The sequence below is a fragment of the Cajanus cajan genome, chromosome 7 (assembly GCF_000230855.2).
Source record: "Cajanus cajan strain Asha chromosome 7, NIPB_CcT2T_4, whole genome shotgun sequence".
Taxonomy (NCBI): domain Eukaryota; kingdom Viridiplantae; phylum Streptophyta; class Magnoliopsida; order Fabales; family Fabaceae; genus Cajanus; species Cajanus cajan.
This window is the reverse complement of record NC_138523.1, coordinates 40,535,292-40,561,901: the sequence shown is the minus strand read 5'-3', so window position 1 is coordinate 40,561,901 and position 26,610 is coordinate 40,535,292. Positions and strand designations below refer to the sequence as shown.

Sequence of the window (26,610 nt, the reverse complement as noted above, 5' to 3'; positions counted from 1 at the left end):
GTTTTTAAAATTAAAAAAATGTCAAATAAATTCCTAGAATATCAAATAAGTTCTTAAATTTAATTACTTATTCTCATTTTGATTTTTGAATATATTTTAATATTGTCACTTTAATCACACATATTTTTTAGTTTCCAACTAAAATTATTGTGAATTTATATTTTTAGACATATTTAACAATTTGATAGTTTTAGACGCAAATATAACAATGTCTTCCTAATTCAACTAGCAATTTAGATATTTATTATATCAAAAATAATTTTTGGCTGTTAGCTCTCGAGAAAAAATGGACATTATTGTAAATATGATGAAGTCACATTTTAAGTTTTTGATCAATTATTTATCTTGGTACAACTTGTTTTATAGATTAAAAGATGAGATATGCTACACAGTCCGAATCATCGTTTGAATCATTGTCCGAAATTTTAAAATATTAATATTTTATAATAAATTTATTATAAAATAATTATTTAATTAAATATTTTATAATTTAAATTATTATTTTAATGTTTTGAAACGAATTCAACACATATTTTTCGGAGGAACAATCATTTTCCTTAAAAGATACAATGCATTTTAAGCTAAATGTTCCCCCACTTTAATTTGTCATGACTTAATTTTGACAAGTTTGTTTATCTTAGACGACAACAAGAAACAAAAGTAAATGATTTGGTCTGCATGTATTTCTTGCAAAATCAATATCAAACTGGGCCGGAATTATACCGAACAAAAACATGATAAAAGCCTGAAAGATAAATGGATGAGAAAATTTCATTCATTGAATTATAAATTGTAAGATATTTCTTCCGATTTTTTAACTCTTAACTTAATAATTAACTTATAAGTTTACATTTATTTTACAAGTCTTGAGCTAACTTATAAGTCATGAACTAACCTATTACTAAATTCTCTTAAAAATCGTAGTTTAAACTATTAATTATATGTCTGGATACTATTCTGTGATTCATGTCAGCTCCCAAATTCATGTCAAATTTGTTAAAAATCAGAAGCTAGAGATATTTTCATATGAACTGAGAAAATGAATGTAATTTTGATTGACTTGATAGGAAACCAAACAAACTCCAAATAGGTGATGATATTTCAACATTCAACCATTTCAAATACCTCACTGACACCTCATATTTTCCCCTTTTTATAATTTTTTTTTAGTTTTAATCACATCATATACCTATTAATCTATCACTTTTTTCTGTTAGTTTTTTTCCTCTTCCAAGGTGTAGTTTAGCATTTTGGGGTGTCAACTTTTTTTTTTCTTTTCCTTATTAAATATATTCATTTGGGCTAATTCTTCATACATATATAAACACGTTTTCCATTGAAATTGTATGAAGAATAAACTACTAGCTACAACCTTTTTGTCTTCAATAATGTGTTTATTGTTCGTGTTTATTGTTCAGATAACCTTGACCTTATAATTTATGATTATATTCGTCAATTAAGATGTATGACTATTGATCCTCTCCATATAACATTTTTCGAGAATGTTTATAGAATCAATTTTTTTAACAAAAAATATTTGTAATTATTTTTTTTTCAATGACAATATTTTTTTTATAGAATTTTTCATAATCTTTAATCTCTTTTAATTTTTTTTTTTTACTTTTAACTTAATTTTTCAATATTTTTAAAATAAATTATAAATAAATAAAACCTTGCAACACAACATAAACTAATTATCTAATATAAAAATATATTTTATGATAAAAATATTTATTTATTACAACTTTAAAAAACATTTTAAGAAATTTTCTTAATCTCTAAACTCTTTTAATTTATTATTTTTATTTTCAACATAGTTTATAAGATACAATAAATCATTCATTTGATATGAAAATTTTAAGAGATATTTTGCATGTTAAGAAAATGAATCTCACATTTCCATGAAAGAAAAATATTTAAATAAGAATGAATGTGAGAAAGAATGAAGAAAGTGAAGTATTTACAAAATAAATAATTATTCTATTATATATATATATATAGAGAGAGAGAGAGAGGAGGAGGGTTCAAACGACACCGGTGTAACTTTTACTAAGTGTTATACCGCTCAATAACTTTATATTAAATGTAAATTTTGAAAATCCAACCGTTAGATTTAAAGTTCATATCTCTTAGATCATATATGTCAAATTTTGTATTAATCTAAGATGATTTGATACTTCATTCTCATAAAACAAAATTGACGTAATATATACATTTTAAAATATACTAAAATATGAACACTTTGATTACCTTCAAGTTGTTGTTCAATTTTAACAAAATTTGACATATATGATCTAAGAGATATGAACTTTCAATCTTACGGTTGGATTTTCAAAATTCACATTGAATATAAAGTTATTAAGCGGTAACACTTAGTAAAAGTTAAACCGGTGTCGTTTGAACCCTCCTCATATATATATATATATATATATATATATATATATTTTGTGATTATTATGCGTTTATAAAATATGATTAAGATTTAAAATTAAAACATTGAGAGTTTTTTTGAAAGTTACAAAATAAATTTTAATTTTTTTAAGGAAAAAAACATCACATTTTATTAAAAATAAAAATGAACAATACAATTAGGAATTAAATTAAAAGAATGGTAACTAGTAAAAGTTTGAGATGTCTTTCCAAGGTGTTGACGACTCGATTAACTTGTTTTCTAAGAAACTAAATAACAAAGTTCGGATTAAAATTAATGAGAAGCCTATAATCATCTATTAGTAAACAATATTTTATGTAATATTTCGTGATACCATGCATATTATCAACAATTTTTTTTGCAGTCAGATTCATTGACGGTAATAAAGTTCAACTAATCATGTAATAACCGACAAAGAGTTAGGACTTTTGCTTGTGGGTTGGTAGTGTGCTATTATGGCACGAAGTAATTGTTAGTTAAAATTGTAATTATATAATATTTATATATAAAAAGTAATTATCTTGAATATTTTTTTTATGAATATATATATATATATATATATATATATTTTGTTAGAAATAATTTTATTTGAAAAAATAAAGTTATTACAAGTGACAAAATTTTATTTCAAAGTATTTAATATAATTACACACTGAATTGAAATTTAAAAAATTATTGCGGCACAAATACTTTTCTTTATAGTTAGAAAGTTTATTAGAGAATATAACATGATTGATATAGTAAATGCCAAACTTTAGAGTATTGGTCAATTCCAAAAACATTGTTTGATTTATTTATGTGTTTTATCTTTTTCTAACATTGGTAAGTCTATATATACGAGGACAACATCATTAAACTTATTAAAAGTTAATTAACAATGTCATTATAACTCAGCAAGGTGTATTAACGTTTGTTTGGCAATGTCATCGAGACATTTAATGGACAATAATTTATACATAATGTTTATCCTAAATTATGGCATGATTGATATATACCTCGGAGTTCGGTGTCTAGTAATAATTACACATTGGACCTAAAACTTGATCTAATATTCAAAAGGTCCAATAACTTATAAATATTTTCAGGACATTAAATTTAAAAATTAACATAATCGAGCATGTCGATACCTAATTTGCTAGATATCAATATTTGTTTGACTTCGACTGTATAAAAGCCTAACTTAAAAACCGACTTACCTGACTTGCCATAAATAAGGGCTTTAAACATACCAATAATATAGTTCTAACTATGACTATAAAAAGTATTATTAATAATTATATATTTTTATATTATTTATAGGTGTAAATCGACCATATATATGTATTGTATTATATATATATATATATATATATATATATATACATATATATATATATATATATATAATAAAGAGGTTATAAAAATAACTTTTATAAAATTACCGTACTTAATAATTTATCATTAAATTTTAACAATTTAACTATTAAATTAAAAGTTATTAATTCTTCTTATTTTAATTATTTTTTAGACAAAAAAAAATCATGTTATAACTAATATCGTATCAACCCATTTACAACAATGTATAACTCATCTTATGTAGCAGATAGTTACAGACTATTTAGACATAAATCGTAAATTCCAAATTTCTTTTTCTAATTATAATATAATAAATCATCAAGATAAAAAAATAATAATTAATATAATTATTTTTAATTAATTCTACTATAAATTTATGTTTTATTCTAAATATATCATCGCTTTAAGTAATTGTCATATTTAATGTTAGTTATAATTGAATATATAAAAAATAGAATTAACAATAAATGAAAAATATAAAAAAATATAACTTTGAGTAACTTCAAAAATTAATGACTATTATTTATAATTAGAACTAAAGAAAAAATTCAATTTATTGCTAATTAATAATTAGAATTAGATATAATATTAATGAATAGATTAAATTTATAGTTTTTTTATTTTAAAATTATTTAATACTTTGTTAAATTAATTCAAATTAATATATAATTCATGAAAATAATTATTATATTTTAATTTGATTCTATATAATAAAATATCATATAATATTCAAAATTTATAAAAAAATTTAGAATTTATTTATTTATTAAAAATATTTTATTTAACAATTGTATTGCATTGAAATTCAATATAAATTATGAGGTCTACAAATTTTTAAAAAATTTAAAATTTATTTGATATTTCATTACATTAATTAAAAGTAATGTATATTTATGAAATCACTTATTTCCGATTTTCCACCAAAAATCATATCCATTCAAATCATACCATTTCATGGAATTTTGCAATGATTAATTTCACCAATAACATTTTCATTCAACTACAAAATTTACCATTTTTTTTTGTTCGTCTCTGGAGTATCCACCGTTGACAGCAGTGACTAATCTCCTCGCTACAAAATTTACCATTTAATACACACTCGCCATGTTATTTCTAATTTTATAAAAAAATTGTTCCAAACTACTCTCACCTGACATGCCTTGGGAAATACAAAACATTTTTTTTATAAATAAAAGGTCCATTATGTAAAAAATTGTAAGCGTGACATGTAGAATGTTACATGTGCGCCATGTGAAATCTAAATTACTTTCCATCTTTTTTCCATTAATTAATTCATTGGAGGTGTTTGCTGGTCGATACAATTCAATATATGTCAGCCGATAAAAAAAAAATTTGATAGCTGGAAAATCTATGAACCAAAAAATAAAAATAAAACCGCAAAAATAAAATAAAAATTTGGATTAAATTAGATTTCAGTTCTGCTTGTGAGAATCGATACAATCCAAAATCAAACCAAATTATTATGTGATTCGTATTTATAATGTATATGAGTATGAGTATATGCTTTTTATTCAAACTTCTTTTGGCATCATTGTTACCTATTTTTAGTCCCAATTTGTAATTTATTGTCTTGGTTATGAAGAAAGATTGTCATGAAGTATTGAGAATTTTAGACCAATCTCTTTTATTGGTTGTCTTTATAAAGTTTTGTCTAAAATTCTTGTTAATAGACTATGGATGGTAATTGCCAGTGTTATATCTAATTGTCAATCAGTCTTTATTAAAGAAAAATAGATTTTGGATAGCGTTTTGGTGGCTAATGAGGTGGTGGAGGAAGTAAGGAGGAAGAAGAGAAAATGTATAATGTTCAAGGTTGATTTTGAAAAGGCCTACGACTCTGTGAGTTGGTCCTGTCTACAATTTGTGATGTGTAAGATGAGATTTCCTACTTTGTGGTGTACTGGATTGCGGAATGCCTAAAAATATCTATAATTTATGTATTAGTAAATGGTAGCCCAACAGAAGAATTTGGTGTATCGAAGGGTTACGTCAAGGAGATCCATTGGCTCCTTTCTTGTTTCTGATTGTAGTAGAAGGCCTATTCATGTTGTTCAATAAAGCCAGCTAGTTAGAAAGGTTCAAGGGGTGTTTAGTGGGTAAGGATAAAGTACAGGTTAATATCTTGCAATATGCTGATGATACTCTCATTATGGGACAAGCTTCTTATTCAAATATATGGACCATCAAATCAATTTTAAGGTTGTTTGAACTTGCATCAGGGTTGAAGGTTAACTTTTCCAAAAGCATGCTCATGGGGTATAATGTAGAGTCACAATGGTTGCAAATAATGGCTTCTATTTTACATTGCCAGGTAGGTTCCACTCCTTTCTCCTACCTTGGGTTACCTATTAGGGCAAATCATAGGATGATTTCTACTTGGCATCCGGTCATTGAAAAGGTTAAAAAACGTCTCTCTCGATGGAAGTGTACAACTTTATCCTTTGGTGGTAGAATTGCTCTCCTAAAGTCTGTCCTACACTCTATCACGATTTATTTTCTTTCCTTCTTCAAGGCTCCCGAAGTTATCATCTCTTCCATTGAATCTTTGTTTAAATCTTTTTTATGGGGTGGGGATCAAGATAACAGAAAAATAAATTGGGTAGCTTGAGATGTTGTGTGTAGAGACAAAAACCATGGTGGGTTGGGGATTAAAGATTTGTCGGCTTTTAATTTAGCAGTTTTGGGAAAATGGCATTGGAGAATGTTAGTGGAGAAAAACAGTCTTTGGGTGAGAGTTATTAGTTCATTATACGGTGTCGCATTACATTTGTCAAATGGGAGTGGTGTAAAGGGTTCAAGGTGGTGGGTAGATTTAAATAGAATTGAAGATGGGGATTTGGTGAGTAATGAGTGGTTGTCCAGTAATTGTTGTAAAGTCATTGGAAATGGGGTAGACACTAAGTTTTGGTTGGATAAATGGGTGGGTCATGGAATTCTAGCACATAGATTTAGTCAATTATATCAAATAGTAGTTAATAAAAATGCTTCTATTGCTGAAATGTTTGAATGGGAGGGGGTTGTGGCTAAATGGAAGTGGACCTGGAGAAGAAGATTATTGGCCTGAGAGCAACAACTTCTGAATACTCTTGTTAATTTTATCAACATTACAAAATTCATTGTTTTTGATGAAGATAAATGGTCATGGATTGCTGCACCAGAAGGGGTGTATACAATTAGCTCGACTTATAATGACATAATATTTGTATCTAATATCATATTTTGGTGGATATGGACTAGCATTGCTCCAACAAAAGTTTTAGCTTTTGCTTGGAGGGTTATTTTCATTAGAATCCCAACTAAAGATAATTTGTTTAGAAGAGGTGTTCTGCAAGCATCACAGTTGGAGTGTGAGGTTTCTTTTCAGCTCTTGATGACCTACTTCATTTGGTTAGGATTAAATTCTGTTATGCATAATTGTTGTGTGCAAAACTTGAAATAGTTTTATATGGGCTTCGTTATTGTTCTGCGAAGTATCATAACTATTGGATTCTTATCTGGTTATCTGTTATTTGGACCATCTGGCTGGCTAGAAATGATCTCATATTCAGCTCTAAAATAATTCCTGTTTCTAAAATGCTATAAATCTGGTGCAATTACGCTCATGGAGATGGTTAAGGGCCAGATTCTCTTCTTTCAATTATGATTTCTTTTCTTGGTCCAATTCTCCTAGTGTCTGTCTTTCATAATATTGCACATTGGCCGTTAGCTTTCTGGGATATGAGAAACTTGTTGGATATAAGTTAATTAAGTCACCCATTTTGTGAACTTTTGGGTTAACGTGAGTTATATTAACTTTCTTTATTTATTTTTTTAAAAATACTTTATGTATATAGGTTAGAGTACCCTTTATACTCTTATTAATTCTATTTTATTTATAAAAAAAATATAAATTATAATATATATGACAATACACTTATAATCACAATTTCCAATCTTAATTTTAGTGCAACAACTCAAGGTCACAAAGTAGCACAATTTAAACTAACGTGCATCTTTTTGTCTTTTTATTTTGTCATCATTTTGTAATTTACTTCAACATTTACATTATCTTTCAATTATTATTAAAACATAAATAGATGTATTTTTTTTATTTTAATTAAATTATTAGTGTATATATTTAAAAATATTATATTTTATATTTTTAATTTTATATATTAAATTTACTGATGATTATTTTTGATATATATATATATATATTTAATTATATATATATATATATAATAATAATTACTATTAATTTTTATTTCCTTTAAAAAAATTACTCCTCTAATTTAGGGTCTTAGATCCACGTTGAGATGGAGCAACCCAATTAATCATTATAACTGAATTGTTGGTTGTTGCATTTGCACAAACCATTTTTGCTAATGAAGTGAATCAAATTTTGTACTGCTGAAAGTCGAGTGGCTTTCAATCCTTAAAATTAATTTTGAAGATTTAGAATTGTGTCTGGAATATGATTTTGGGTTTAGGGTTGATAGAAGGACAACATAATAAGTTGTTAACGGTTTTACTCTGTTATACTTAGTCAGCTAGCTGGCTCTTAGGAATATATTTTATTTAGAGAAATTAAGATGTCCACCAACACCAAGTGGCATTTTGGATAACTATAATTTAAGTAAATTTCAAACTGACACAGAAGGACGCAAATGTTTTTACTAAATCTTTAACCCATAAAGCTTTACAACAGTTTTTGACGTTATTATTTTTTAATTGAAATTATAATTCCACTTACGTAATTAACCAACATCAATCTTTATTGAGTTATGCATGTGTTTTTAAGATAAAACTACGATTTTGATTGAAAATAATAACCAAACTTCTTAAAAAAAAATACGTCTGAGTTTTTATTTTTTTTTGTCAATTCATGCTAACATAGTAACATTTTATTAAAATTGAAATTACCTGTCTTTTTATTTATCCATTTCCATGTGCCCCATTTTTTAAGGAAAGGAACATGATTAATTTTTTCTTTAAAATAATAGCACCATTTTTTTTATAGTAAAATGATACTTTTGGTTTTGTCTCTAAATATAAGGCAAAGATCGACTAGACTTTTGATTAAAAAAACAAATACTAAACCACTTGAACTAATTAATGACTTTTAAAATTGTGAAAACATATTAATGTACAATATTATATTTATTTTTCTTTAATTAAAATTGATTTTTTTTAATCTCAATAGTCCATGTAATAAATACTTACATTAAAAAAATTATGCAAATTAAAATAAAACTCCAATTATAACGTGAGAACAATAAAAACATACTTAAAAAGAACTGTATTACATATATATGTATAACTTTTGTGCTTTAGCATATAAGTAATAGTCTTGATGAGTATAGTTGAACTATTATTGTCCATTAAATGATTTAGGGGAGAAATTAGGTAAGAAATTAAATGGAAGTACAACATATAAAATACACTCGGATGGGTACGTAGACTAGACTCGTATTGTCCTCCTCCTCTTCCTCAGTTGTTGGTGTGATTAGAGTCTGAACAACATGGCGACATCGACATCAATCTCAAAGACACTCATTCCCTTCTCCAAAACGCAGGAAGCTAGCCTCCGACTACCCCACCGGAAGTTCCCAAGACCAAACACGCGAACCCACATGCCAATAAAACTCGCGGCACGTGACAACTCCTCAGCCTCCCTCGTGAACTACAAGCCCAAGTTAGAGGAGCAGCTAAAGCGACTCCCGGAAGCGTGGCGCCAAATCCAGGGAGAGAGCGACTGGGCCGGCCTTCTGGAGCCCATGGACCCTCTCCTCCGGGCGGAATTAATCCGCTATGGAGAGATGGCCCAGGCCTGCTACGACGCCTTCGACTTCGACCCCTTCTCAAAGTACTGCGGCAGCTGCAGGTTCACCCCGCGCGCTTTTTTCCCCTCCCTCCACATGTCCCACATCGGCTACCACGTCACCCGCTACCTCTACGCCACTGCCAATATAAACCTCCCCAACTTCTTCAACCACTCACGCTGGTCCAAGATGTGGAGCAAGCACGCCAACTGGGCCGGCTACGTCGCCGTTTCCGACGACGCCACGTCGCGCCGCCTCGGCCGCCGCGACATCACCATCGCCTGGCGCGGCACCGTCACGCGCCTCGAGTGGGTGGCGGACCTCAAGGATTTCCTCAAGCCAATCTCATCCAACGGCGTGCCCTGCCCTGACGAAACGGTCAAGGTGGAATCAGGGTTTCTTGATCTCTACACGGACCGAGAAGAAAACTGCGGTTACTGCAAGTACTCGGCAAGAGAGCAAGTTCTAACCGAGGTGAAGAGATTGTTGGAGATGTATAGCAACGAGGAAGTTAGTATTACGATAACGGGACACAGTTTGGGGAGTGCGTTGGCGATTCTGAGCGCTTACGATATTGTGGAGACGGGGGTGAACGTGATGGGGGATAGCAGGGGCGTTTTGGTATCGGTGGTGTCGTTTTCGGGGCCCAGGGTGGGGAACATGAGGTTCAGGGAGAGGTTGGAGGTGGGGCTGGGGGTGAAGGTGTTGAGGGTGGTGAACCTCCACGATGTGGTGCCTAAGGCGCCTGGGGTGGTCTTTAATGAGCAGTTGCCGGCGGCGCTGATGAAGGTGGCGGAGGGGCTGCCGTGGAGCTACTCCCATGTTGGGGTGGAGCTGGCGTTGGACCACAAGAAGTCGCCGTTTCTTAACCCTAATGCGGATGCTGTCTGTGCTCATAACTTGGAGGCTCTTCTTCATCTGCTTGACGGGTTAGTTTCAACAAATCACATTCTTTCTCCTTTTGCATTTCTCATCTTAATCCGACAAATTATTTATTATTACCCTAAATAATTAGCACAACTCTAGTTCCCATGAAAGATTGAACTTTCATCTTTAATTTACATGATAGTAATAAAAAAAGAAAAATTTTATGATACCCATCTTATTTGAGAAGATACCGGTACAATTTTTTATATTTTATATTTTTAATAATTTATTTAAATAATATTTATTATATTTTATTCTTTCAATTTTTAAATTATTAACTCATTTTATTTTTATTTTATATATTCTAATTTATTTTTTAATAATATTATTATATATTTAAATAGTTTAATTTTAATAATTTTTTAAGTATATTTTTATCTTTTTACTTAAAATTTTTAAATTTCTATATTTTAATTTTAATAATTTTTTAAGTATATTTTTTGTCTGTTTGTCTTAAATTTTTAAATTTCTATATTGTAATTTTAATAATTTTTTATTTCTACTATTTATTAATTTTTTTCTTTTTTTAATATTTTATAATATTATTGAAATCTTATAATTTTAATCTCTATAATTTTATCTTATTTTTTTATTTTATAAGTATAATTTAGATTATTCATTTTATAATTAAATTATTTTTTTTAAAATTTTTTATGAGTTTACATAGAAAAATGTATTGAATCTTTGAAGGTACCATAGCAATTCCCATAAAAAAAAATAGTTCTTCTTGGCTTAGGGTTATGTACATTAGTAAAAAGTAAGTCTTATAAATTAATTATTATAAATGTTAATCAACTCATCATACAAAAAATATCTGTTTATGACCCAAACTCCCAATTAATGTAATCTATGAACCACTTCGATAACATGTGATTTAGAATAACTTAATTTCTTCTCGTGCGTTGAAAAATAAGGTCATGCATGTTTTTTTTCTCTCAATATTTATTGTGAGATTATTTAAACTTATTTTAATAAGGTAAGTTAGAACCGTAAGTCGATTACAAATTATTCATATAGTTGTCATTTATCCATTCATACTTGTAGCCGAGTCTAATGGGTTCAACCCTTTTAAGATTTGAATAATAACGATATCCATGTCTTTGATTATAAGAATCTTTTTATAAAAATTCTTTTATTTGTTGGGAGTAGCACTATAGTGCAACTCAATCTCATTTAAACTCTTTTTCGATTAGTTGAAACATTAGCGTCTAATTGTTGTGATCCTTTTAATTTCATTAAGTAATCTACCTAATTAGACATGAAACGTCGCGTTCCATTTGTCCGAAGATTCAAATCTTTGTGGAATATTATTAATTTCTGAGCACGGTGTTCGGAAAATTGCTCCCCAAAATTTAAATAAATAAAATTTTCCTGTACTTGATCTAAATGATTGGTGTGAAGAAGTTCCTATTTTCTAAATATATATAATGATATGGGGATCATGAGAATCATGTGAGTCACGTATATATATAATCCAATTAGAGATCTGCGTATGGCTCAAAACTGTCGTCATGTATATATATAATAAGGTTTATAATTTCAAATAGCTTAAAACTACCAAACTAATAAGAAAATTGATCAAACCAAAAACAGAAAAGAAAAAAAGAAACACATTTGTACCGCGGTTTAGTTTAGTTTTTAATTTCTATTGTGAAACAAACCACATCTTATACTTTTGTTGATTTTTCTTGTATACCCATTATATAGAATCTCATTATCTCAACTTAAGTTAATGATCATTCAATTTTGATAACAATAATTTATGTGTTAACATTTTTTTAGTCATGTTAAATCATATTTTCTTTATATTAACAATGCATGATTGATAACTACGGATAATTTATAATTAATGCACCTCTTTTTATAAGAAGTTTGTAATGAAATTATCATATTATTTGTGATTTTTTGTTACTTCATTACTTATAGCAATGTATATAAATGTCATTTTCAACTGTTCGTTATAACCCAATTAGTTATTAGATTTCATATAGTATTAACTTATTTGCTTAATTCTCAATTTATATTTTTGAAAGTCATATAAATTAAAATAAAAATTTAAACCTAAACGCAAAATATTGAATTAGCTTAGACTTGATGTTACACTATGACATTAGTTAAGATTTGATATTACTTTAATAACTATTTTTATTTTGGTACTTTTTATCCAAAAATTGGACCAAACTATGCGTATTCAAAACTTTTGTTGTCGGTTCGACATGCAATGGTACCGTGAGTATATATAGTTTGCAATCGTATCAACCCAACTCAATAAAGCAGCCCATATTATTTATTTATTTTTTTAAATAAATAATAAACTATTAGTTGTAACTTTTGTCGCTATTAGGCGAGAAAGGGATAGATTATAGCATGCATCGATTATTTTAAGCATACAGCTCATCGTGATATGCTCTACTGATTCCATAATGCTAGTTAGTAGTTACACGTATAAAAAAGAGTCATTTCGTGGATGGAAAGGGATAGAGATATATGGTTATTATTATTATATAAGAAGTCAATATTTTAATTAATTAATCACACATAGTTCTCCAACATTTTATGAGCTCATCCTAGACATATACAGTGAAAATATAATAGATATATACATGATAGATATTAGATAAGAACGGGACAATGCATCATAAATTATTAGGTGGTGGCATGGGATTTCATTATTCAAGAACTTTTTCTAGGGGTTCATACATACTACCGAGTACAAGTCCTAATAGCTAGTTCTTGGCATCCACATGTAATTTATTTAATTACCTCAGTGTTCATACTACAGTAACTACTTGGTACTTGGTAGGTAAACATTTCCCCCTTTACATTTAATTGCATTCGTGCCACAGATGATAATTAAATCAATTATAAATAGTATATATTCTCTGGTCAAACCAACGAAATTAAAGACGTACTCTCCTACATCAAGTTAGTCAAATGATGAATAAAATAAAATGATATAGAAAGTTCGTCTGTTAATATAATAATGACATTAGAAAGTGATATGTCTAATAAAACAAAGGCTAGTTAATTTTGCTGGCATATAGCTATCCATCGATGACCTCTAATACGTTGTTACCAAGTTGCGAATAATTATTAATCAGTGGAGTTTTGAAATGCCAAATTAATACGAAAAGTGCAAGTGGGCTAATTAAAAAGATTTTGCATGCAGATACCACGGAAAGGGTGAAAGATTCGTGCTAGCGAGTGGAAGAGATCCTGCTCTGGTGAACAAGGGATGTGATTTCCTGAAAGACCATTACATGATTCCACCAAACTGGAGGCAAGATGAGAACAAGGGCATGATCAGGAGCAATGATGGACGCTGGATGCAGCCTGAGCGACCAAAGCTTGATGATCACCCTGAAGATATGCATCACCACCTCAGACAATTAGGTCTGGCTTCATCTGATATTTGAATGGAGGTGGAGACTCAACAAGACTCTATGTTAATGTTATTGGACAAAAATGTATAGAACCTGCATGGGCCAGCTAGTGGGACCAAGATAAAAACTCTGGTCTGGTCCCTCAACCATTAAATGTGCCTAAAGTTAATAGTAATATATATTGATAATTGATTATTGCAAATGTATAATAAGCTTTTCTGTAAGCGGTTAGATCTACAAATATACTGGTATTCGGTGGCGCGAATTTTTGGGTGGAAACTAAGTACAAGAGAGGTGATTTTTGTGTAATTTAGGTTTATGGTCGATTGATTTCTCTTTGCAATAGTGTTTTATTTAAGTATATAGCGAACCTGTGCCTTTATATTTGGATTCAACTCGGTTAGTAAATGATAATCATAGGCCAATTAAATAGTTACAACTTCTCTTAACAATTGTGTAATATCTAAGTTTATAGTATCCGTGTGCCCTCACACTGGGATTTAGCTCGATCAACAAAAGATAACCATAAGCTAATTAAATAGTTGCTATTTCTCTTTGTAATTGTGTGTCATCTAAGTCTATAGTCGATTGTGTACCCTCACGTTGGAGTTCAGCTCGGTCATGATTTCTCTTCACAATTGTGTCATCTAAATCTATAGCCAACCCTATGCCCTCACATTGAGATTTAGCTCAAACATCAAGCGATAACCATAGGCTAATTAAATGATCGCGATTCTCTTTGTAATTATGTGTCATTTAAGTCTACAATCAACCGTGTACCCTCACACTAAAATTCAGCTCCATTAGCAAACAATAGTCTTAGGCTAATTAAATAGTTACATCGATACCCAATTCAACACTAGTATATATAAGGGAATTTTTAGGATTTCATGGCTAGATTACAACTTTGAATGTTTTGAATGTTCTTACCTTAAATAATCACTATAATTTTATAAACACAGTCTTCTATACCAAAATATTTTGACGCGACACTTATATAATACTAATTTGCACACTTTGGTTGGCTTGCATGAAGTGTGACTTGCAATGGCATGAACACTAAGAAACAATGTTAATCCCCTTGCCGAAAACTAAGAACATCCTTCAAAGTACTTAGATTATTTAAAGAAATAACTTATAATAAATGTTTTTTCGTATACACCAATCAAGAATTATATCCCTAACTACATGCTTAAAGTACAAGATTATCTACCCAACTATGACACACCTTGATGTTAAAAATTATTGCACATATATTAAAACATTTAATAAATTCAAAATGTTATTACATTCGAACTAAGTGTACGTGTCTAATATCTTATTACTAATTACAATAATTACTTATCATAGTTGTTAGATAAGAATATAATTGAAAAAATAAAATAATTTTTAAATTTCTAAAATATTAATTGTTTTGGGGAAAAAAAAAGGTACAACATTAATAGTAAAGAAAATGTGATAGTAATAGAAAACAAAAATGACATGCTGACATTATTATTATTATTATTATTATTTTTTGTCTCAATTCCAGCTACTTCACATTCGACACAGATTATTTAAAATCAAACTCCCTCATGGATTTCCCTCTTATTTTTGTACATGAAAGGATTGGAAATGGTAAATGAGTTAAATTACAGATGGCAAATAATGGTACCCAAAATTCCACTCGCCTTTTCCAGGATCCCAACTGTAATAATTACATTGCAAGACTAGAGAACCATTACTGGCGTCCTCAACGGCATATTCCATGTATTGTCCTGAAAACTCAGTTGCTGCAGATCCTTCAGAATTTCTTCCCAACAACTTGACATCCACACTAATTTAATTTCAGATATAACCTGCTTGGTTAAACATCAGAGAAAAGACACCTAACCTGTCAGTTATGAAATTACATCATAGTAATTTTATTGGTCCACATGTGACATGGCACTTTTAACATTAGAACAGCACAATTAATAATGTGAGGGCAGAGAATGCAAACATGTTGCAGAGATGAATATAATATTTACCCAGCCCCAAATAACTTCTTTCCTGCTTCATGAGCTAAGGGTTTCTTTCATACAATCAGGCAAACACAATACTCCATTTCTCTTTATCTATCCACTTATAGCAGATATTTATTTTTACCTATCCATTAAGAAGTTCGGGATAAAATTATTTGCTATTTTTTTAAGTATGCCTAATCTATACCGAATTCTTAAATATTTTACATATTATAAATGAGATTGAAAATAATTTTGTTATAACACATTGATATTAACTAAATTTCATAATCAGTGTTATCTACGTAAACAGATGAAAAGAAAAGAAAAAAATAACGAAGGGATAAAGGGGGTGGGGAGAAAAAAGTTTCATTCAAGAATGGACACAATGCTCTGTGCTCAAGCAGAACAATAGAAACACTCAACAGCTACGATTAAACATGCAAATGGACGGGTCTGATTTATAAGAACAAATTGGATTTTTCTTTGGATCTAATTATAAGTAACAATCATTAGTTTTAAAAGCTACTCAGTTAAATTTCTTATATGCAATTCATTGATTAATTTATGATAGAATTTATTAAAAATAAAAATATTAATTACTTTTCTTGGTCTTGATGATTTGACATATATTACTTATAATTAGGACCAAAGGTAGTAATAAACAAGCCTCTTAATACAAATTGGTGTCCTAGACAACAGGGTTAAAATTGTATTTTCTTTTATCCTTTTTTATGCAGAGTGCAGAGTATCAGGTGTATTATCTATATAAATGAATAGCACTAGCGCACAAGATATTAGTATCTTCTGATATATTACAACTTTGAAGTCCTTAGTCAACATAAGAAATTAAGCGCAAATTGTGCCCAAGTAAAAATTGTATTCTTTTAAGAAAATAGAATTCCATCCTTACCTTGAGGCACTGGCTGGTTTCTTCAACTATAACAATTAAAGCTGAGTAATATTGCTAAACCCCTGCTGCAGTTTTTACTTCAGAGCCCGACTTTCCCTAGTATATTAAACAGAACAACCATTACTCAGGCAAGTTTAATATACAAATTTACAGAACTAACAGTACGAAACAAGAAACAAGAATAAGTGGACGCATCATTAATAATGAAAATTACAGACATTCAGCCCAAATGAATTTAAAATAGTGGTTGGTTAGAGGGATTTAAAACATATTTAGTATAATGTCTAAAATATCCTTGTGTTTGTAAATTCAGAATTATAAGGATATAAAGGTAAATTGGTTTTTAAAATTATTCCCCTATCCTCATGAACCAAACAAAAAAAGAGCTCTCTCTTCTCCATTAAAATTGCCCCCCTCCCCCCCTCTCAACTAAACAAAATTTCTAATCCCTCTTCTCTTCTCCTTTGAATCAAACAGGTCCTAAGGGTCACATTGCTAGACCTAGGTGGGGAAATACAAAAGACAGGCTGTTGATTTGATAGACAGAGTCAAGCATTCATGGCAAGCACAGAGCAGTTGCAGCTATGTTATATTTTGTTATTTTTTCAATAAATTCAGTGCCCTTCAATTCTCAGATTCAAAGTACGGACACTGGATGTATTTGTTATCGCTTAAATCATCAAAGTATACACTGATCAAAATGCAGGATTTTATGCACAAGATATCAATGAATGACAAGCTGAGAATCATGGACTTACCTCCGAAGATTCACTCTTTCGAATCTTTCTGGTGGGAGTCCTCATGGTAACAAATTCCTCTGCTGCACTTGGGTGAATGCCTACAGTGGCATCAAAGTCATCCTTGGTCAAGCGAGCTTTAATAGCGACAGCAAACCCCTGGGTATCAAGCAAATGTATATCAAGTGAATTGAAAACTTGTGTATCATTATCAAAGCAATACAAAGCAGCTGTAGCAAATCTAAAAACCTGAACAATTTCAGGAGCATCTTCTCCACACACGTGCAAACCTATAACTTCATTTGTTTTTGCACAGACTACTAATTTCATAAAAGTTCGGTCAGGAAGCCCAGAGAGAGTAGCCTTAAGCGGCCTAAAATTTGCAGTGTAGATGTCAATATCTCCATATTGTTGTACAGCCTGCACAAATCACCAAAATGTTAGTAAAACATTAATCTGCACAATTCATTAAAATATTCAAAAGACTAATGCATTAGAATCAGACACAGCATAATGCTCTCACCTGTTCCTCAGTAAGACCAACTTGTCCAATTGGTGGTTGAGAAAATACAGCGGAAGGAACAGCTCTAGATAATGAGGAATGTAACATAAACAGTTAGGAGGCTATGAATTACTAAAACACAGCAGAGTATAACCTACCAACCAATATTATGGCCATGTTCAGGAATGAGTGATTAATGCATAAATATGTGCACCAAATACTAATAAATGATTAAAGAGATTATGTACTAGCAAGACACCAACACTTTTCAGCACTTTATTATTCATTATTGGGTGAAAATCCTATGTGGGTCCCACTAATGGAGAGTAGGCCGAAGATATTTAATGAAATCTATATGGAATTTCACCCAATAATGGAGTGTGTTGAAAAGTGTATTTCACTGCTGCTGACATTCCTCGTGTTAAAATATTGATCTCTTAGCAATCAACAATGCCACCGGTCAATATCAAAGAATATAATGTTACTAACATTTCTCATGATAAAATAGATAATTTGCTTGGCAGTCAACATCAAGCCCCACAAGGTAAGATTAGCCACATACATACATTGATTAATCAAACCATTGGGCTATATCAAAAACTAAAGTTTCAAAGTCTTAGCCTTCCATTAAAATTTTTCATTTCTCCACCTCTGCTGAACTACTAAACTCTGTTCTCAATACTTACAAATAAGTTGAAGCAAACCAATGAAGTTTGACCTTTCAAGAAACAATGGTGACATTACTTCCATCACACAAATGAGTCAAGATTTGTTGTCAATTACTTTTTTTTATCATCAAAGATCAATGAACAAAGTGCTTTTGAAGCACATAAAAATATTTCAAAATTGTAATGTTTAGAATACAAGGTATTAGGGGTGTAATTGGGTTGGGTTGGGTTGGATTGGGTTTGGTCTATTTTAACACCCATCCCAACCAATGAAATGTAATTGGGTTGGGTAGTTAAGATGGCTGATTAAATTATTATTATATTTGAGAAATTCAAAAAATAAAAAATAGAATGAAAAAAAGACAAAAACAAACAAATACAATAAGAAAGATTAAATAAAAGATAATAGCTAAAATTCTATAAAAAAAAAATAAAAAAAAAAGACAAACATGATATTGATCATAGTAAACTCAGCATGTACTTAGAACCTAACAAGTAGTTGTAGCACTTAATCACAATTACACAATCACAAATAAAAATGAAGTATACAGTTTCAATTAATTCAACTCATTCAAAATCAAGACATTCAAATATGCAAAAAAACTAGCTAAACAACAAACATGCACAATTAGACCACAATCAAAATGACTGGGTACACTATGCAAAATGTTTGTAATGGCTTGCAGATAGACACCTTTAACTTGAATGCTTGTCCAATTTAATATTATATGTACCTTGGGTTAGGTTGAGTTAAATGGGTCTTGAATTCATCAACCAGATACCCAATCAACTACAGTTGGATTAGCCAATGAACTCAAATCGAACCAATGGCCCAACCCAACCCACTAAAATGTAATTGAGTTGGGTTGGTTGATTGGATTCATGGCTTATCCATACCCGTTTATACCCCTAATTAGCATAATAGATATATAATTCAAAGGTTAGATTTTTATAATGATTTTCTATGTGAAACAATTTGATGAAATAAATTTGTCAGCCCCACAACAGTCACTGATTTCACCATTTAAGGCTATATATGAATTTCTTCCAATCTTTAAGATGAGTTTCTAGCAACATAACAAGAAATCTCGAAGATTTACTGATTTAGAATAGTAGAATATGGACTCTCTTATCATATTATTAAGATTATTATACTATAACTGGCAAAATTGACATCTTGATGAAATGTTTTCTGAAGCTAAAAAATTTGTAGTCCAGCCACCTGGAGTTTCCATTGCATTTTTAACATCAAACAAGCTGCTGTTATAATGATCAACCCAGGATTGAATTGCAATAAATGACAAGGTTATTTTAATAGGTACGAAACAAAAATAATAATAAACTTCATAAAACCTTATAAGCAATCCTTATTATCACAGGATAACTTTTCTGCCTATTAGTTTTTTTCATCAATTGATTATCAATGATATTATGTTTAAGAAACACATGTACTCCAAGCTTAATGCATATATAAGAAGCAGGCAATGAACTTACATTAAAAAGTTTAAAAAAAATTATCTTAAAAGGTTACAACTATATAATAGTTCATTGGTGCATTATGTATATAATACCTATAATCAGGTTTTGTTGGGTTATCTTGAAACAGCGTTTTTACTAATGCCCCTCCCTCCATCAAAGCAACAGGGGTGAGATTTATCCTGTTTGTGACATCTCCAACTGCCCAAATTGAAGGAACTGATGTTTGAGAGTATTCATCAACCTGGGTTTGAGAAGTGTATTAGGAAGTACAAGAGAGACATAGATCATATGAATATATATTACACAAAACCAATGATAAGCTTGAACTACCTCTATTGCTCCATCTTTAGCCAATTTCACACCGACGGACTCCAGCCCTAGGTTCTGCAGTGGTGAAGTTGCAATTCATAAATATATGCACTATGTTTTTATCGCTTTCTGTTCCATGTATTAAAATAAGATGTTTGTAAAAGGAAAAACTTAACGAAAAAAATTAAAAACACATGCAACCCTTAAGGAAACCAAACAATCTAAGAAGCATGAGTAAATACACCAGAGTTCAAAAGTTCCCAACCTTCGATAAATAGAGAAATTGGCAGCAACAGCATAGGATTATTCAAAGAAATTAAGCACGAAACTGAATTTGCAATCTTTGACTATAGACATTTTATGTGAAAGTGTACTTAAGGAAAATATTAGCACAAATAGAATAAATAGGACAACACTTAAAAAACTACTTCTATTCAATAATGTAAATTGTTAACATAGCTTTCCAATTTAAAGTCACTATTGGTAAGGACAATCAAAGGCCTCACCGCTAAATCATTTTCTAAGCATAAAAATTTCAAACAGGTAAATAGAGAGAAGTAAAAAAATATAATTGAAAATAATACCTTAGTATTAGGTCTGCGTCCCGTAGCAAACATAATATGTGAGAAACCATCCACTGTACCTTTGTTGGTCTTTAAAGAGAATGAGCCATCAGCTGACTTCGTAATAGCTTGGGGAGACTCCTCAGTATGGAATTCAATACCTCTCAGAGACATCTGTTCTGCAACAAAATCTCTAATCTGCAGTCATAGTTCACAATTAGAATTAGAGAAAGTTTATAAAGCTGTAACAACATTAGTATCATCCATGGTTGCATACCTCTTCATCAAATCCCCGTAAAACCTTCTTTTGCCGTATAAATACATGAACCTCGCTTTTCAAACCACTAAAGATACCAGCAAACTCCAAGGCAATGTAACCACCACCAACAATAGCTATTTTCTCAGGTTTTGATGCTAAATCTAGGGAAGCATCTGAATCTATTGCATATTCCTTTCCAGGAATGTCAGGAATGAAGGGGCGACCTCCAACAGCAACTAAAATGTGTTTGGCTGAATATAGCTTCCCATTGACATCAACCGTGTGAGGATCTATAATCTGTGGGTTCCAAAAGCATTATCACCACAAAAGAAAAACGTTATCCTTTAATTAATATTTAGAAAGCTATTAACTACTCGGAAAAGGATCGAAAGCATCCTCCTACCTTTCCATGGCCTTCAATCAGCTTGACACCAGAATTATTCAAAATATTCTTGTAGATGCCAGTAAGACGTTGCAACTCAGCATTTTTATTAGCTATCAAACTACTCCAATCATGCTTGGGCTCACTGTCATACCTCCATCCAAAACCATTACTTTCTTCAAATTCATGAGAAAATTTTGACGCATAAACCAGCAACTTCTTTGGCACGCATCCTCGTATTACACACCTGCAAGGAAAAAAACAAAAGGAAAAGTTATATTATAAGGTGCTATTAGAAAGGGTTAAAAACTAAATAGCATGATCAATGAACGAAAGAGTGAGAAGGAACTAATACAGGAAAAATAAACAATCGAAAAGTCTAAGGGTCCATTTACTTATATTTGAGTTTCCATTTCCTGATTTCATCTCCTGTTTTCACTTTTTCATTAAAAATTATCACTTATTTTCCATAGCATATTTATAACATGGTGGCAATTTCGTAATTAAAAAGAGAAAACCGAAAACGAAAACACAAGTAACCAGAAACCTATGAGCATTTATTCATATGAAAAACCAGCATCTGAACTCGCTCCTTCTTACGCTAGCATAAATACGATGATTACGTTGCATTAAAAGGCCAATTACATATCTCACACTGTAACTTGTTGAGAAAGCATAGTCAGCGTGAACCCTACGAATTAATATTCACACAAAACACAGTTTTCCAGCCTCCACAGCGACAAACCCTAGCTTAACAAAACAAAATTGAAAAACAGAGAAAACCAGAAAAACTCACGTTCCGCCGACTCCTCCGGTGGTATCGGAAGATATGGTGGAGAAAGGAAGCTCACAGATGGCAACCGAAGCGCCGTAATTGGCGGCGAAGCGAGACGAGCGGACGCCGCCGCTGCCAGCGCCGATGGTGAATAGGTCGAAGTCGTAATTGGCGGAGGCGGCGTCGACGCCGTTCTGCGACTCTGCGCGGACGGCGAAGGTGCGGCGGCGCGTGGAGAGAGAGAGTAGGGATTTGGAGAGAGGGAGAAAGGAAGGGCGAGAAAGTGGGAAGGTTTTGGCGAAGAAGAGAGTGTTGAGAGAGAGAGACGGCGAAAAGGAGAGCGAGGTCGCCATTGTGTTATGCTTACTTTCTCTCTCTTCAGAGTATCAGAAAACCCTATTATATATGTCTGTTAAATTACTTCTTTCAAATTTTAGTAATAAATTAGTAATTATTTAAATATTTAATTGATCATGAAATTAATGTACCGAATAATTTATCATAAAATCAAATTAATGTGCCGAATAACTTATCATAAAATCATTCTTTTAAATATTTTGAATTTTAATATTACTATCATATTTGACTACATAAAAGTTATGATAATAAAAGATTTTGAGAACTAGTTTGAATATAAAAATACCATTAACCATGCATTAGTAGACAAAACGATGCATAAAAAACAATACACCACTCCATCGAGAGAGCGTGTAAAATGCATAAATTTATTATTTATTATATTATAAAATATGGTTTTATCACATGGATAAATGTCACTTCACAAAACTGCATTATGGTTTTTTTTTCTATAAAGTTTCACTAAATTATTTCATTTTATTTTTAATTTACAAAATATAAAAATATAAAAAATTTATTAACATACACTCACTTAAATTTTAGTTGTTAACAAGTTATAATTAAAAATTATCTTAAAATATAATGAACTTGTTAATATATTCAAACTAAATAATAAGTAGATGTATTTTTACAAATTCTAATAGAATTTACTAGTTTACAATACCTTATTTTTTAATTAGACTATATTAATAAGTTATAACTAATATAATATTATCTTAAAATATACTAATGATATAGATTGTTAATGTACTTTAACTAAAAAACAAGTGAAAATATGTTAACAAATTTCATAGTTATAATAATTAATTAAAGTTATTATTTATCTATGAAATATTTAATTATAGTAATTAATCATTATTTTTATTAATAAAAATTACAATAACGTCAATAAAATATAGATATAATTTTTTTTAAGAAGTTTAAATATAGAACCTTCTGTATCTCACCCTCAAACATAATTTAATCATTATTTAGATATTTTAATTCAAGTTAATTAATGATTATATATATATAATTCCGATTTATAACAATTTTAAATTAAGAAACTTTATAAGGTTTATTTTTGACAAGTTCATTTTTAAAAAAATCTACTTGAATATAATTTTTCCATTTGAAGTTCTTACAAACTAAATAATTTTATTAATTAATGTGATGGTAACTAATATGATTTTAATATTTTAAATATTGAAATTGAGATTTTCAAGTAATTTAGAGTGTGTTTGGTTTGTTGTTAAATGTTTGCATATATACAAGCAGTTTTTCAAACATGTACTTAATTTAATATTCCATGAATTATTTGTATTTGTTTAATCTTTGATGCATATAATATAGTTTATGTTTTTTTTTATATATACATTTTTACTTATTTAGTGGGTTAATTTTATCTTTCTTAATCCATTTTCATTTTATTATATTGTACAAGTTAGGTCATTCGACCATACCTTTCAGCATACCATTTGACACAACATGTGGTCGAATAGTTAACACCTAGTTGTCCCCACAACTCAAATTGGGCCAATAGCCTAGACAGTCTACACCAAGTCGAATCCGCACCAAATCGGCTCATCTCGGCGTTTTTGGTTGCTGACATCCGATCGGCACCTCCAATAGCTGAAAGGATCTTATAAGAGTTATTTATGGACTAGATAATCACCCCTAATCATGGGTTAGGCGTTAATCATGAGTACATACTAATTAACGGCGTATTACCTATTTTGGTAACCCTAATAAAAGGTCCATCCAGAACTGTGGGCTCATTATTGTCAATATAAATAGTTCACATCTCGAGATAAAGTTACTGTTCATTTATTATTATCGATATTCACGTTTATCCTGACTTGACCGTCGGAGTACCTTTTGCAGGTACTTCACCCACCAGAATATTCGCTTAAAACTTTCGTTCGGCCTTCAGATTACAAAAGACTACTAGTGTGCCCCTTTGACAGGTGTATATATATATATATATTTTATAAATTTTAATGAGAATCCAATCCATAATCTATTAGCGTTGAGTTAGAAATTTCAACCCAATGACAATAAGTTCAATCCAATTCATTTTTTAGAATGTTAAAGAGGAAATGAATTAACTCGTTTTAACACTTTTATAGATAATTTGGACAATAAACCTTGAAAATACAACAACAAATAAGTTTATTTTGGATTCTATATTAATTTGACCTATATTATAAAAACATTAATTTATTGAGTATATAAATGTTTGTTAACAGAGTTGAAAATGCTCATTCGTGGCTAAATAAGTTATTTCGATGTAGCATGAGAAACTTATGCAGTTGTCATAATGCAATGAATAACATGACCATATCACAACATATTGAAATAATGGTGTTATTTTAGAAAAGTAAATGTATTGGAGTACTAGTTTGACAATCATTATACTTATGGCTGCAAAGCTTTATATTAAGAGAAACACAAAGGATGATGTTTGAATAATACAAATGTGTTGAAATTGTTGGGATTGATAGTTTTATTTGTGATTGCAAACTAAGAACTACTCATGAACTACCTTATACATGCAAACTTGTTACATACAATAACCTCTTTAGACATATTCTATCGTGGTCCTTTCATTTGTATTGAAAGAGACTAATATTTTCTTCTTAAGTCTTAGAAAGACTTAACCTTTCTCATGAAAATGCAATTTAAAACAATTTTTGAAACTTGATTGTGGTGGAAAAATAATACATTGAATCCTATACATGTGAACCGGTATATTCATATACAACTTTAATGTGTCCTCATTTTGAGAATGTCAAAATGAAATAGCAAGTTAATAATATACTTTACATAGTTATAGATGAGGCTTATCTATTAATTTTCCTCATAATACAATTATATATAAACCCTAATATATACTTGGATAGAATATTTGGATGAAAGAATTTAATGGAGTAATTCAATTCTTTTAAAGAAAATCAAATATTTTGAGGTGAAATGTTTTTGTTTTGATGAAAAATTTACAAAGAATTTTAAAATTTAAGAATTTGTGAAATTTCTTAAAACTATAAAATTTTAAATTCTCCTTAAAAACTAAGAATTTGAAATTTTTTTTCCCAACATCCTTCTTCTCTTTTTCGAAGTTGACATGAAAATATCAATTTTTATTATTATTAAATATTTAAAAATATTTTTAAATTATTAATATTATCTAATAATAATTATTAAATATTTAAAATAGGCTAATATTTAATATTATAAAATTTAATCTTAAAAATTTATTATATATATATGTATATATTTATTTAAAATCAATTTTATCTATGATAGAAATCAAATTACTATATCTAAATTAAGAATCTAAAATTTAAAAAATTTGAATAGACTTATTCAAACAAATCATTAATTAAAAGTTTTACTATTAATAACTAATTGCGATGCAGCTAATAAAAAAAAAATCATCAATAAGGACTAACTAGTTTGTCTATACCATGATTCCTGAATTGTAGTAAATCCTTGATATCAAAGTTCAATTTTAATAGATAAAAAAGTAAGAGACAGAAGTATCAAACTATTACCATTAATTAAAGAATTTACAATTAATTGTGATAAAATAAATGTTGTTGTGCAACAAAATTTTGAAATTATTAGGATCAACGTTATATCTACACACTGGAGGCAGAACAATGCATACTGATGTGTCTTCTCCTCCTAAGATGATAAAAATATACAGGTCAGGTCTAGTTGGTGTGATTGGGAGGACGAAAACACGTTACTTACTTTGTACTTTAACTCTCTTGTTGGTAAACTGGCATTTTAGGAGATTAATAG

General features: G+C 29.8%; 2 protein-coding genes across 3 annotated transcripts; one reads left to right on the top strand and one right to left on the bottom strand.

Annotated features, from left to right (window-relative positions):
- The first annotated feature begins 9,147 nt into the window (after positions 1 to 9,147).
- Positions 9,148 to 14,337, top strand: LOC109813536 (phospholipase A1-Igamma1, chloroplastic). The gene is made up of 2 exons (XM_020377737.3): positions 9,148 to 10,517; positions 13,685 to 14,337. The coding sequence occupies exons 1-2, from the start codon at positions 9,289 to 9,291 to the stop codon at positions 13,929 to 13,931; spliced, it is 1,476 nt and encodes a 491-aa protein (XP_020233326.2). The 5' UTR covers positions 9,148 to 9,288; the 3' UTR covers positions 13,932 to 14,337.
- Positions 14,338 to 15,360: 1,023 nt separating this feature from the next.
- On the bottom strand, positions 15,361 to 22,855 carry GR (glutathione reductase). Of its 2 annotated transcripts, none has more exons than XM_083059637.1 (11): positions 22,489 to 22,855; positions 21,714 to 21,939; positions 21,329 to 21,607; positions 21,073 to 21,249; positions 20,510 to 20,563; positions 20,272 to 20,420; positions 18,054 to 18,117; positions 17,780 to 17,950; positions 17,552 to 17,689; positions 16,794 to 16,889; positions 15,361 to 15,771 (listed from the first exon to the last, which is right to left on the bottom strand). In XM_083059637.1, exons 1-10 carry the CDS (start codon positions 22,818 to 22,820, stop codon positions 16,848 to 16,850), a joined length of 1,632 nt encoding a protein of 543 aa, XP_082915763.1. In that variant the 5' UTR covers positions 22,821 to 22,855; the 3' UTR covers positions 15,361 to 15,771; positions 16,794 to 16,847. The 2 variants fall into 2 exon arrangements, with proteins under 2 accessions (XP_082915763.1, XP_082915762.1); XM_083059636.1 differs by having other exon boundaries at positions 15,361 to 15,736.
- Positions 22,856 to 26,610: the final 3,755 nt, after the last annotated feature.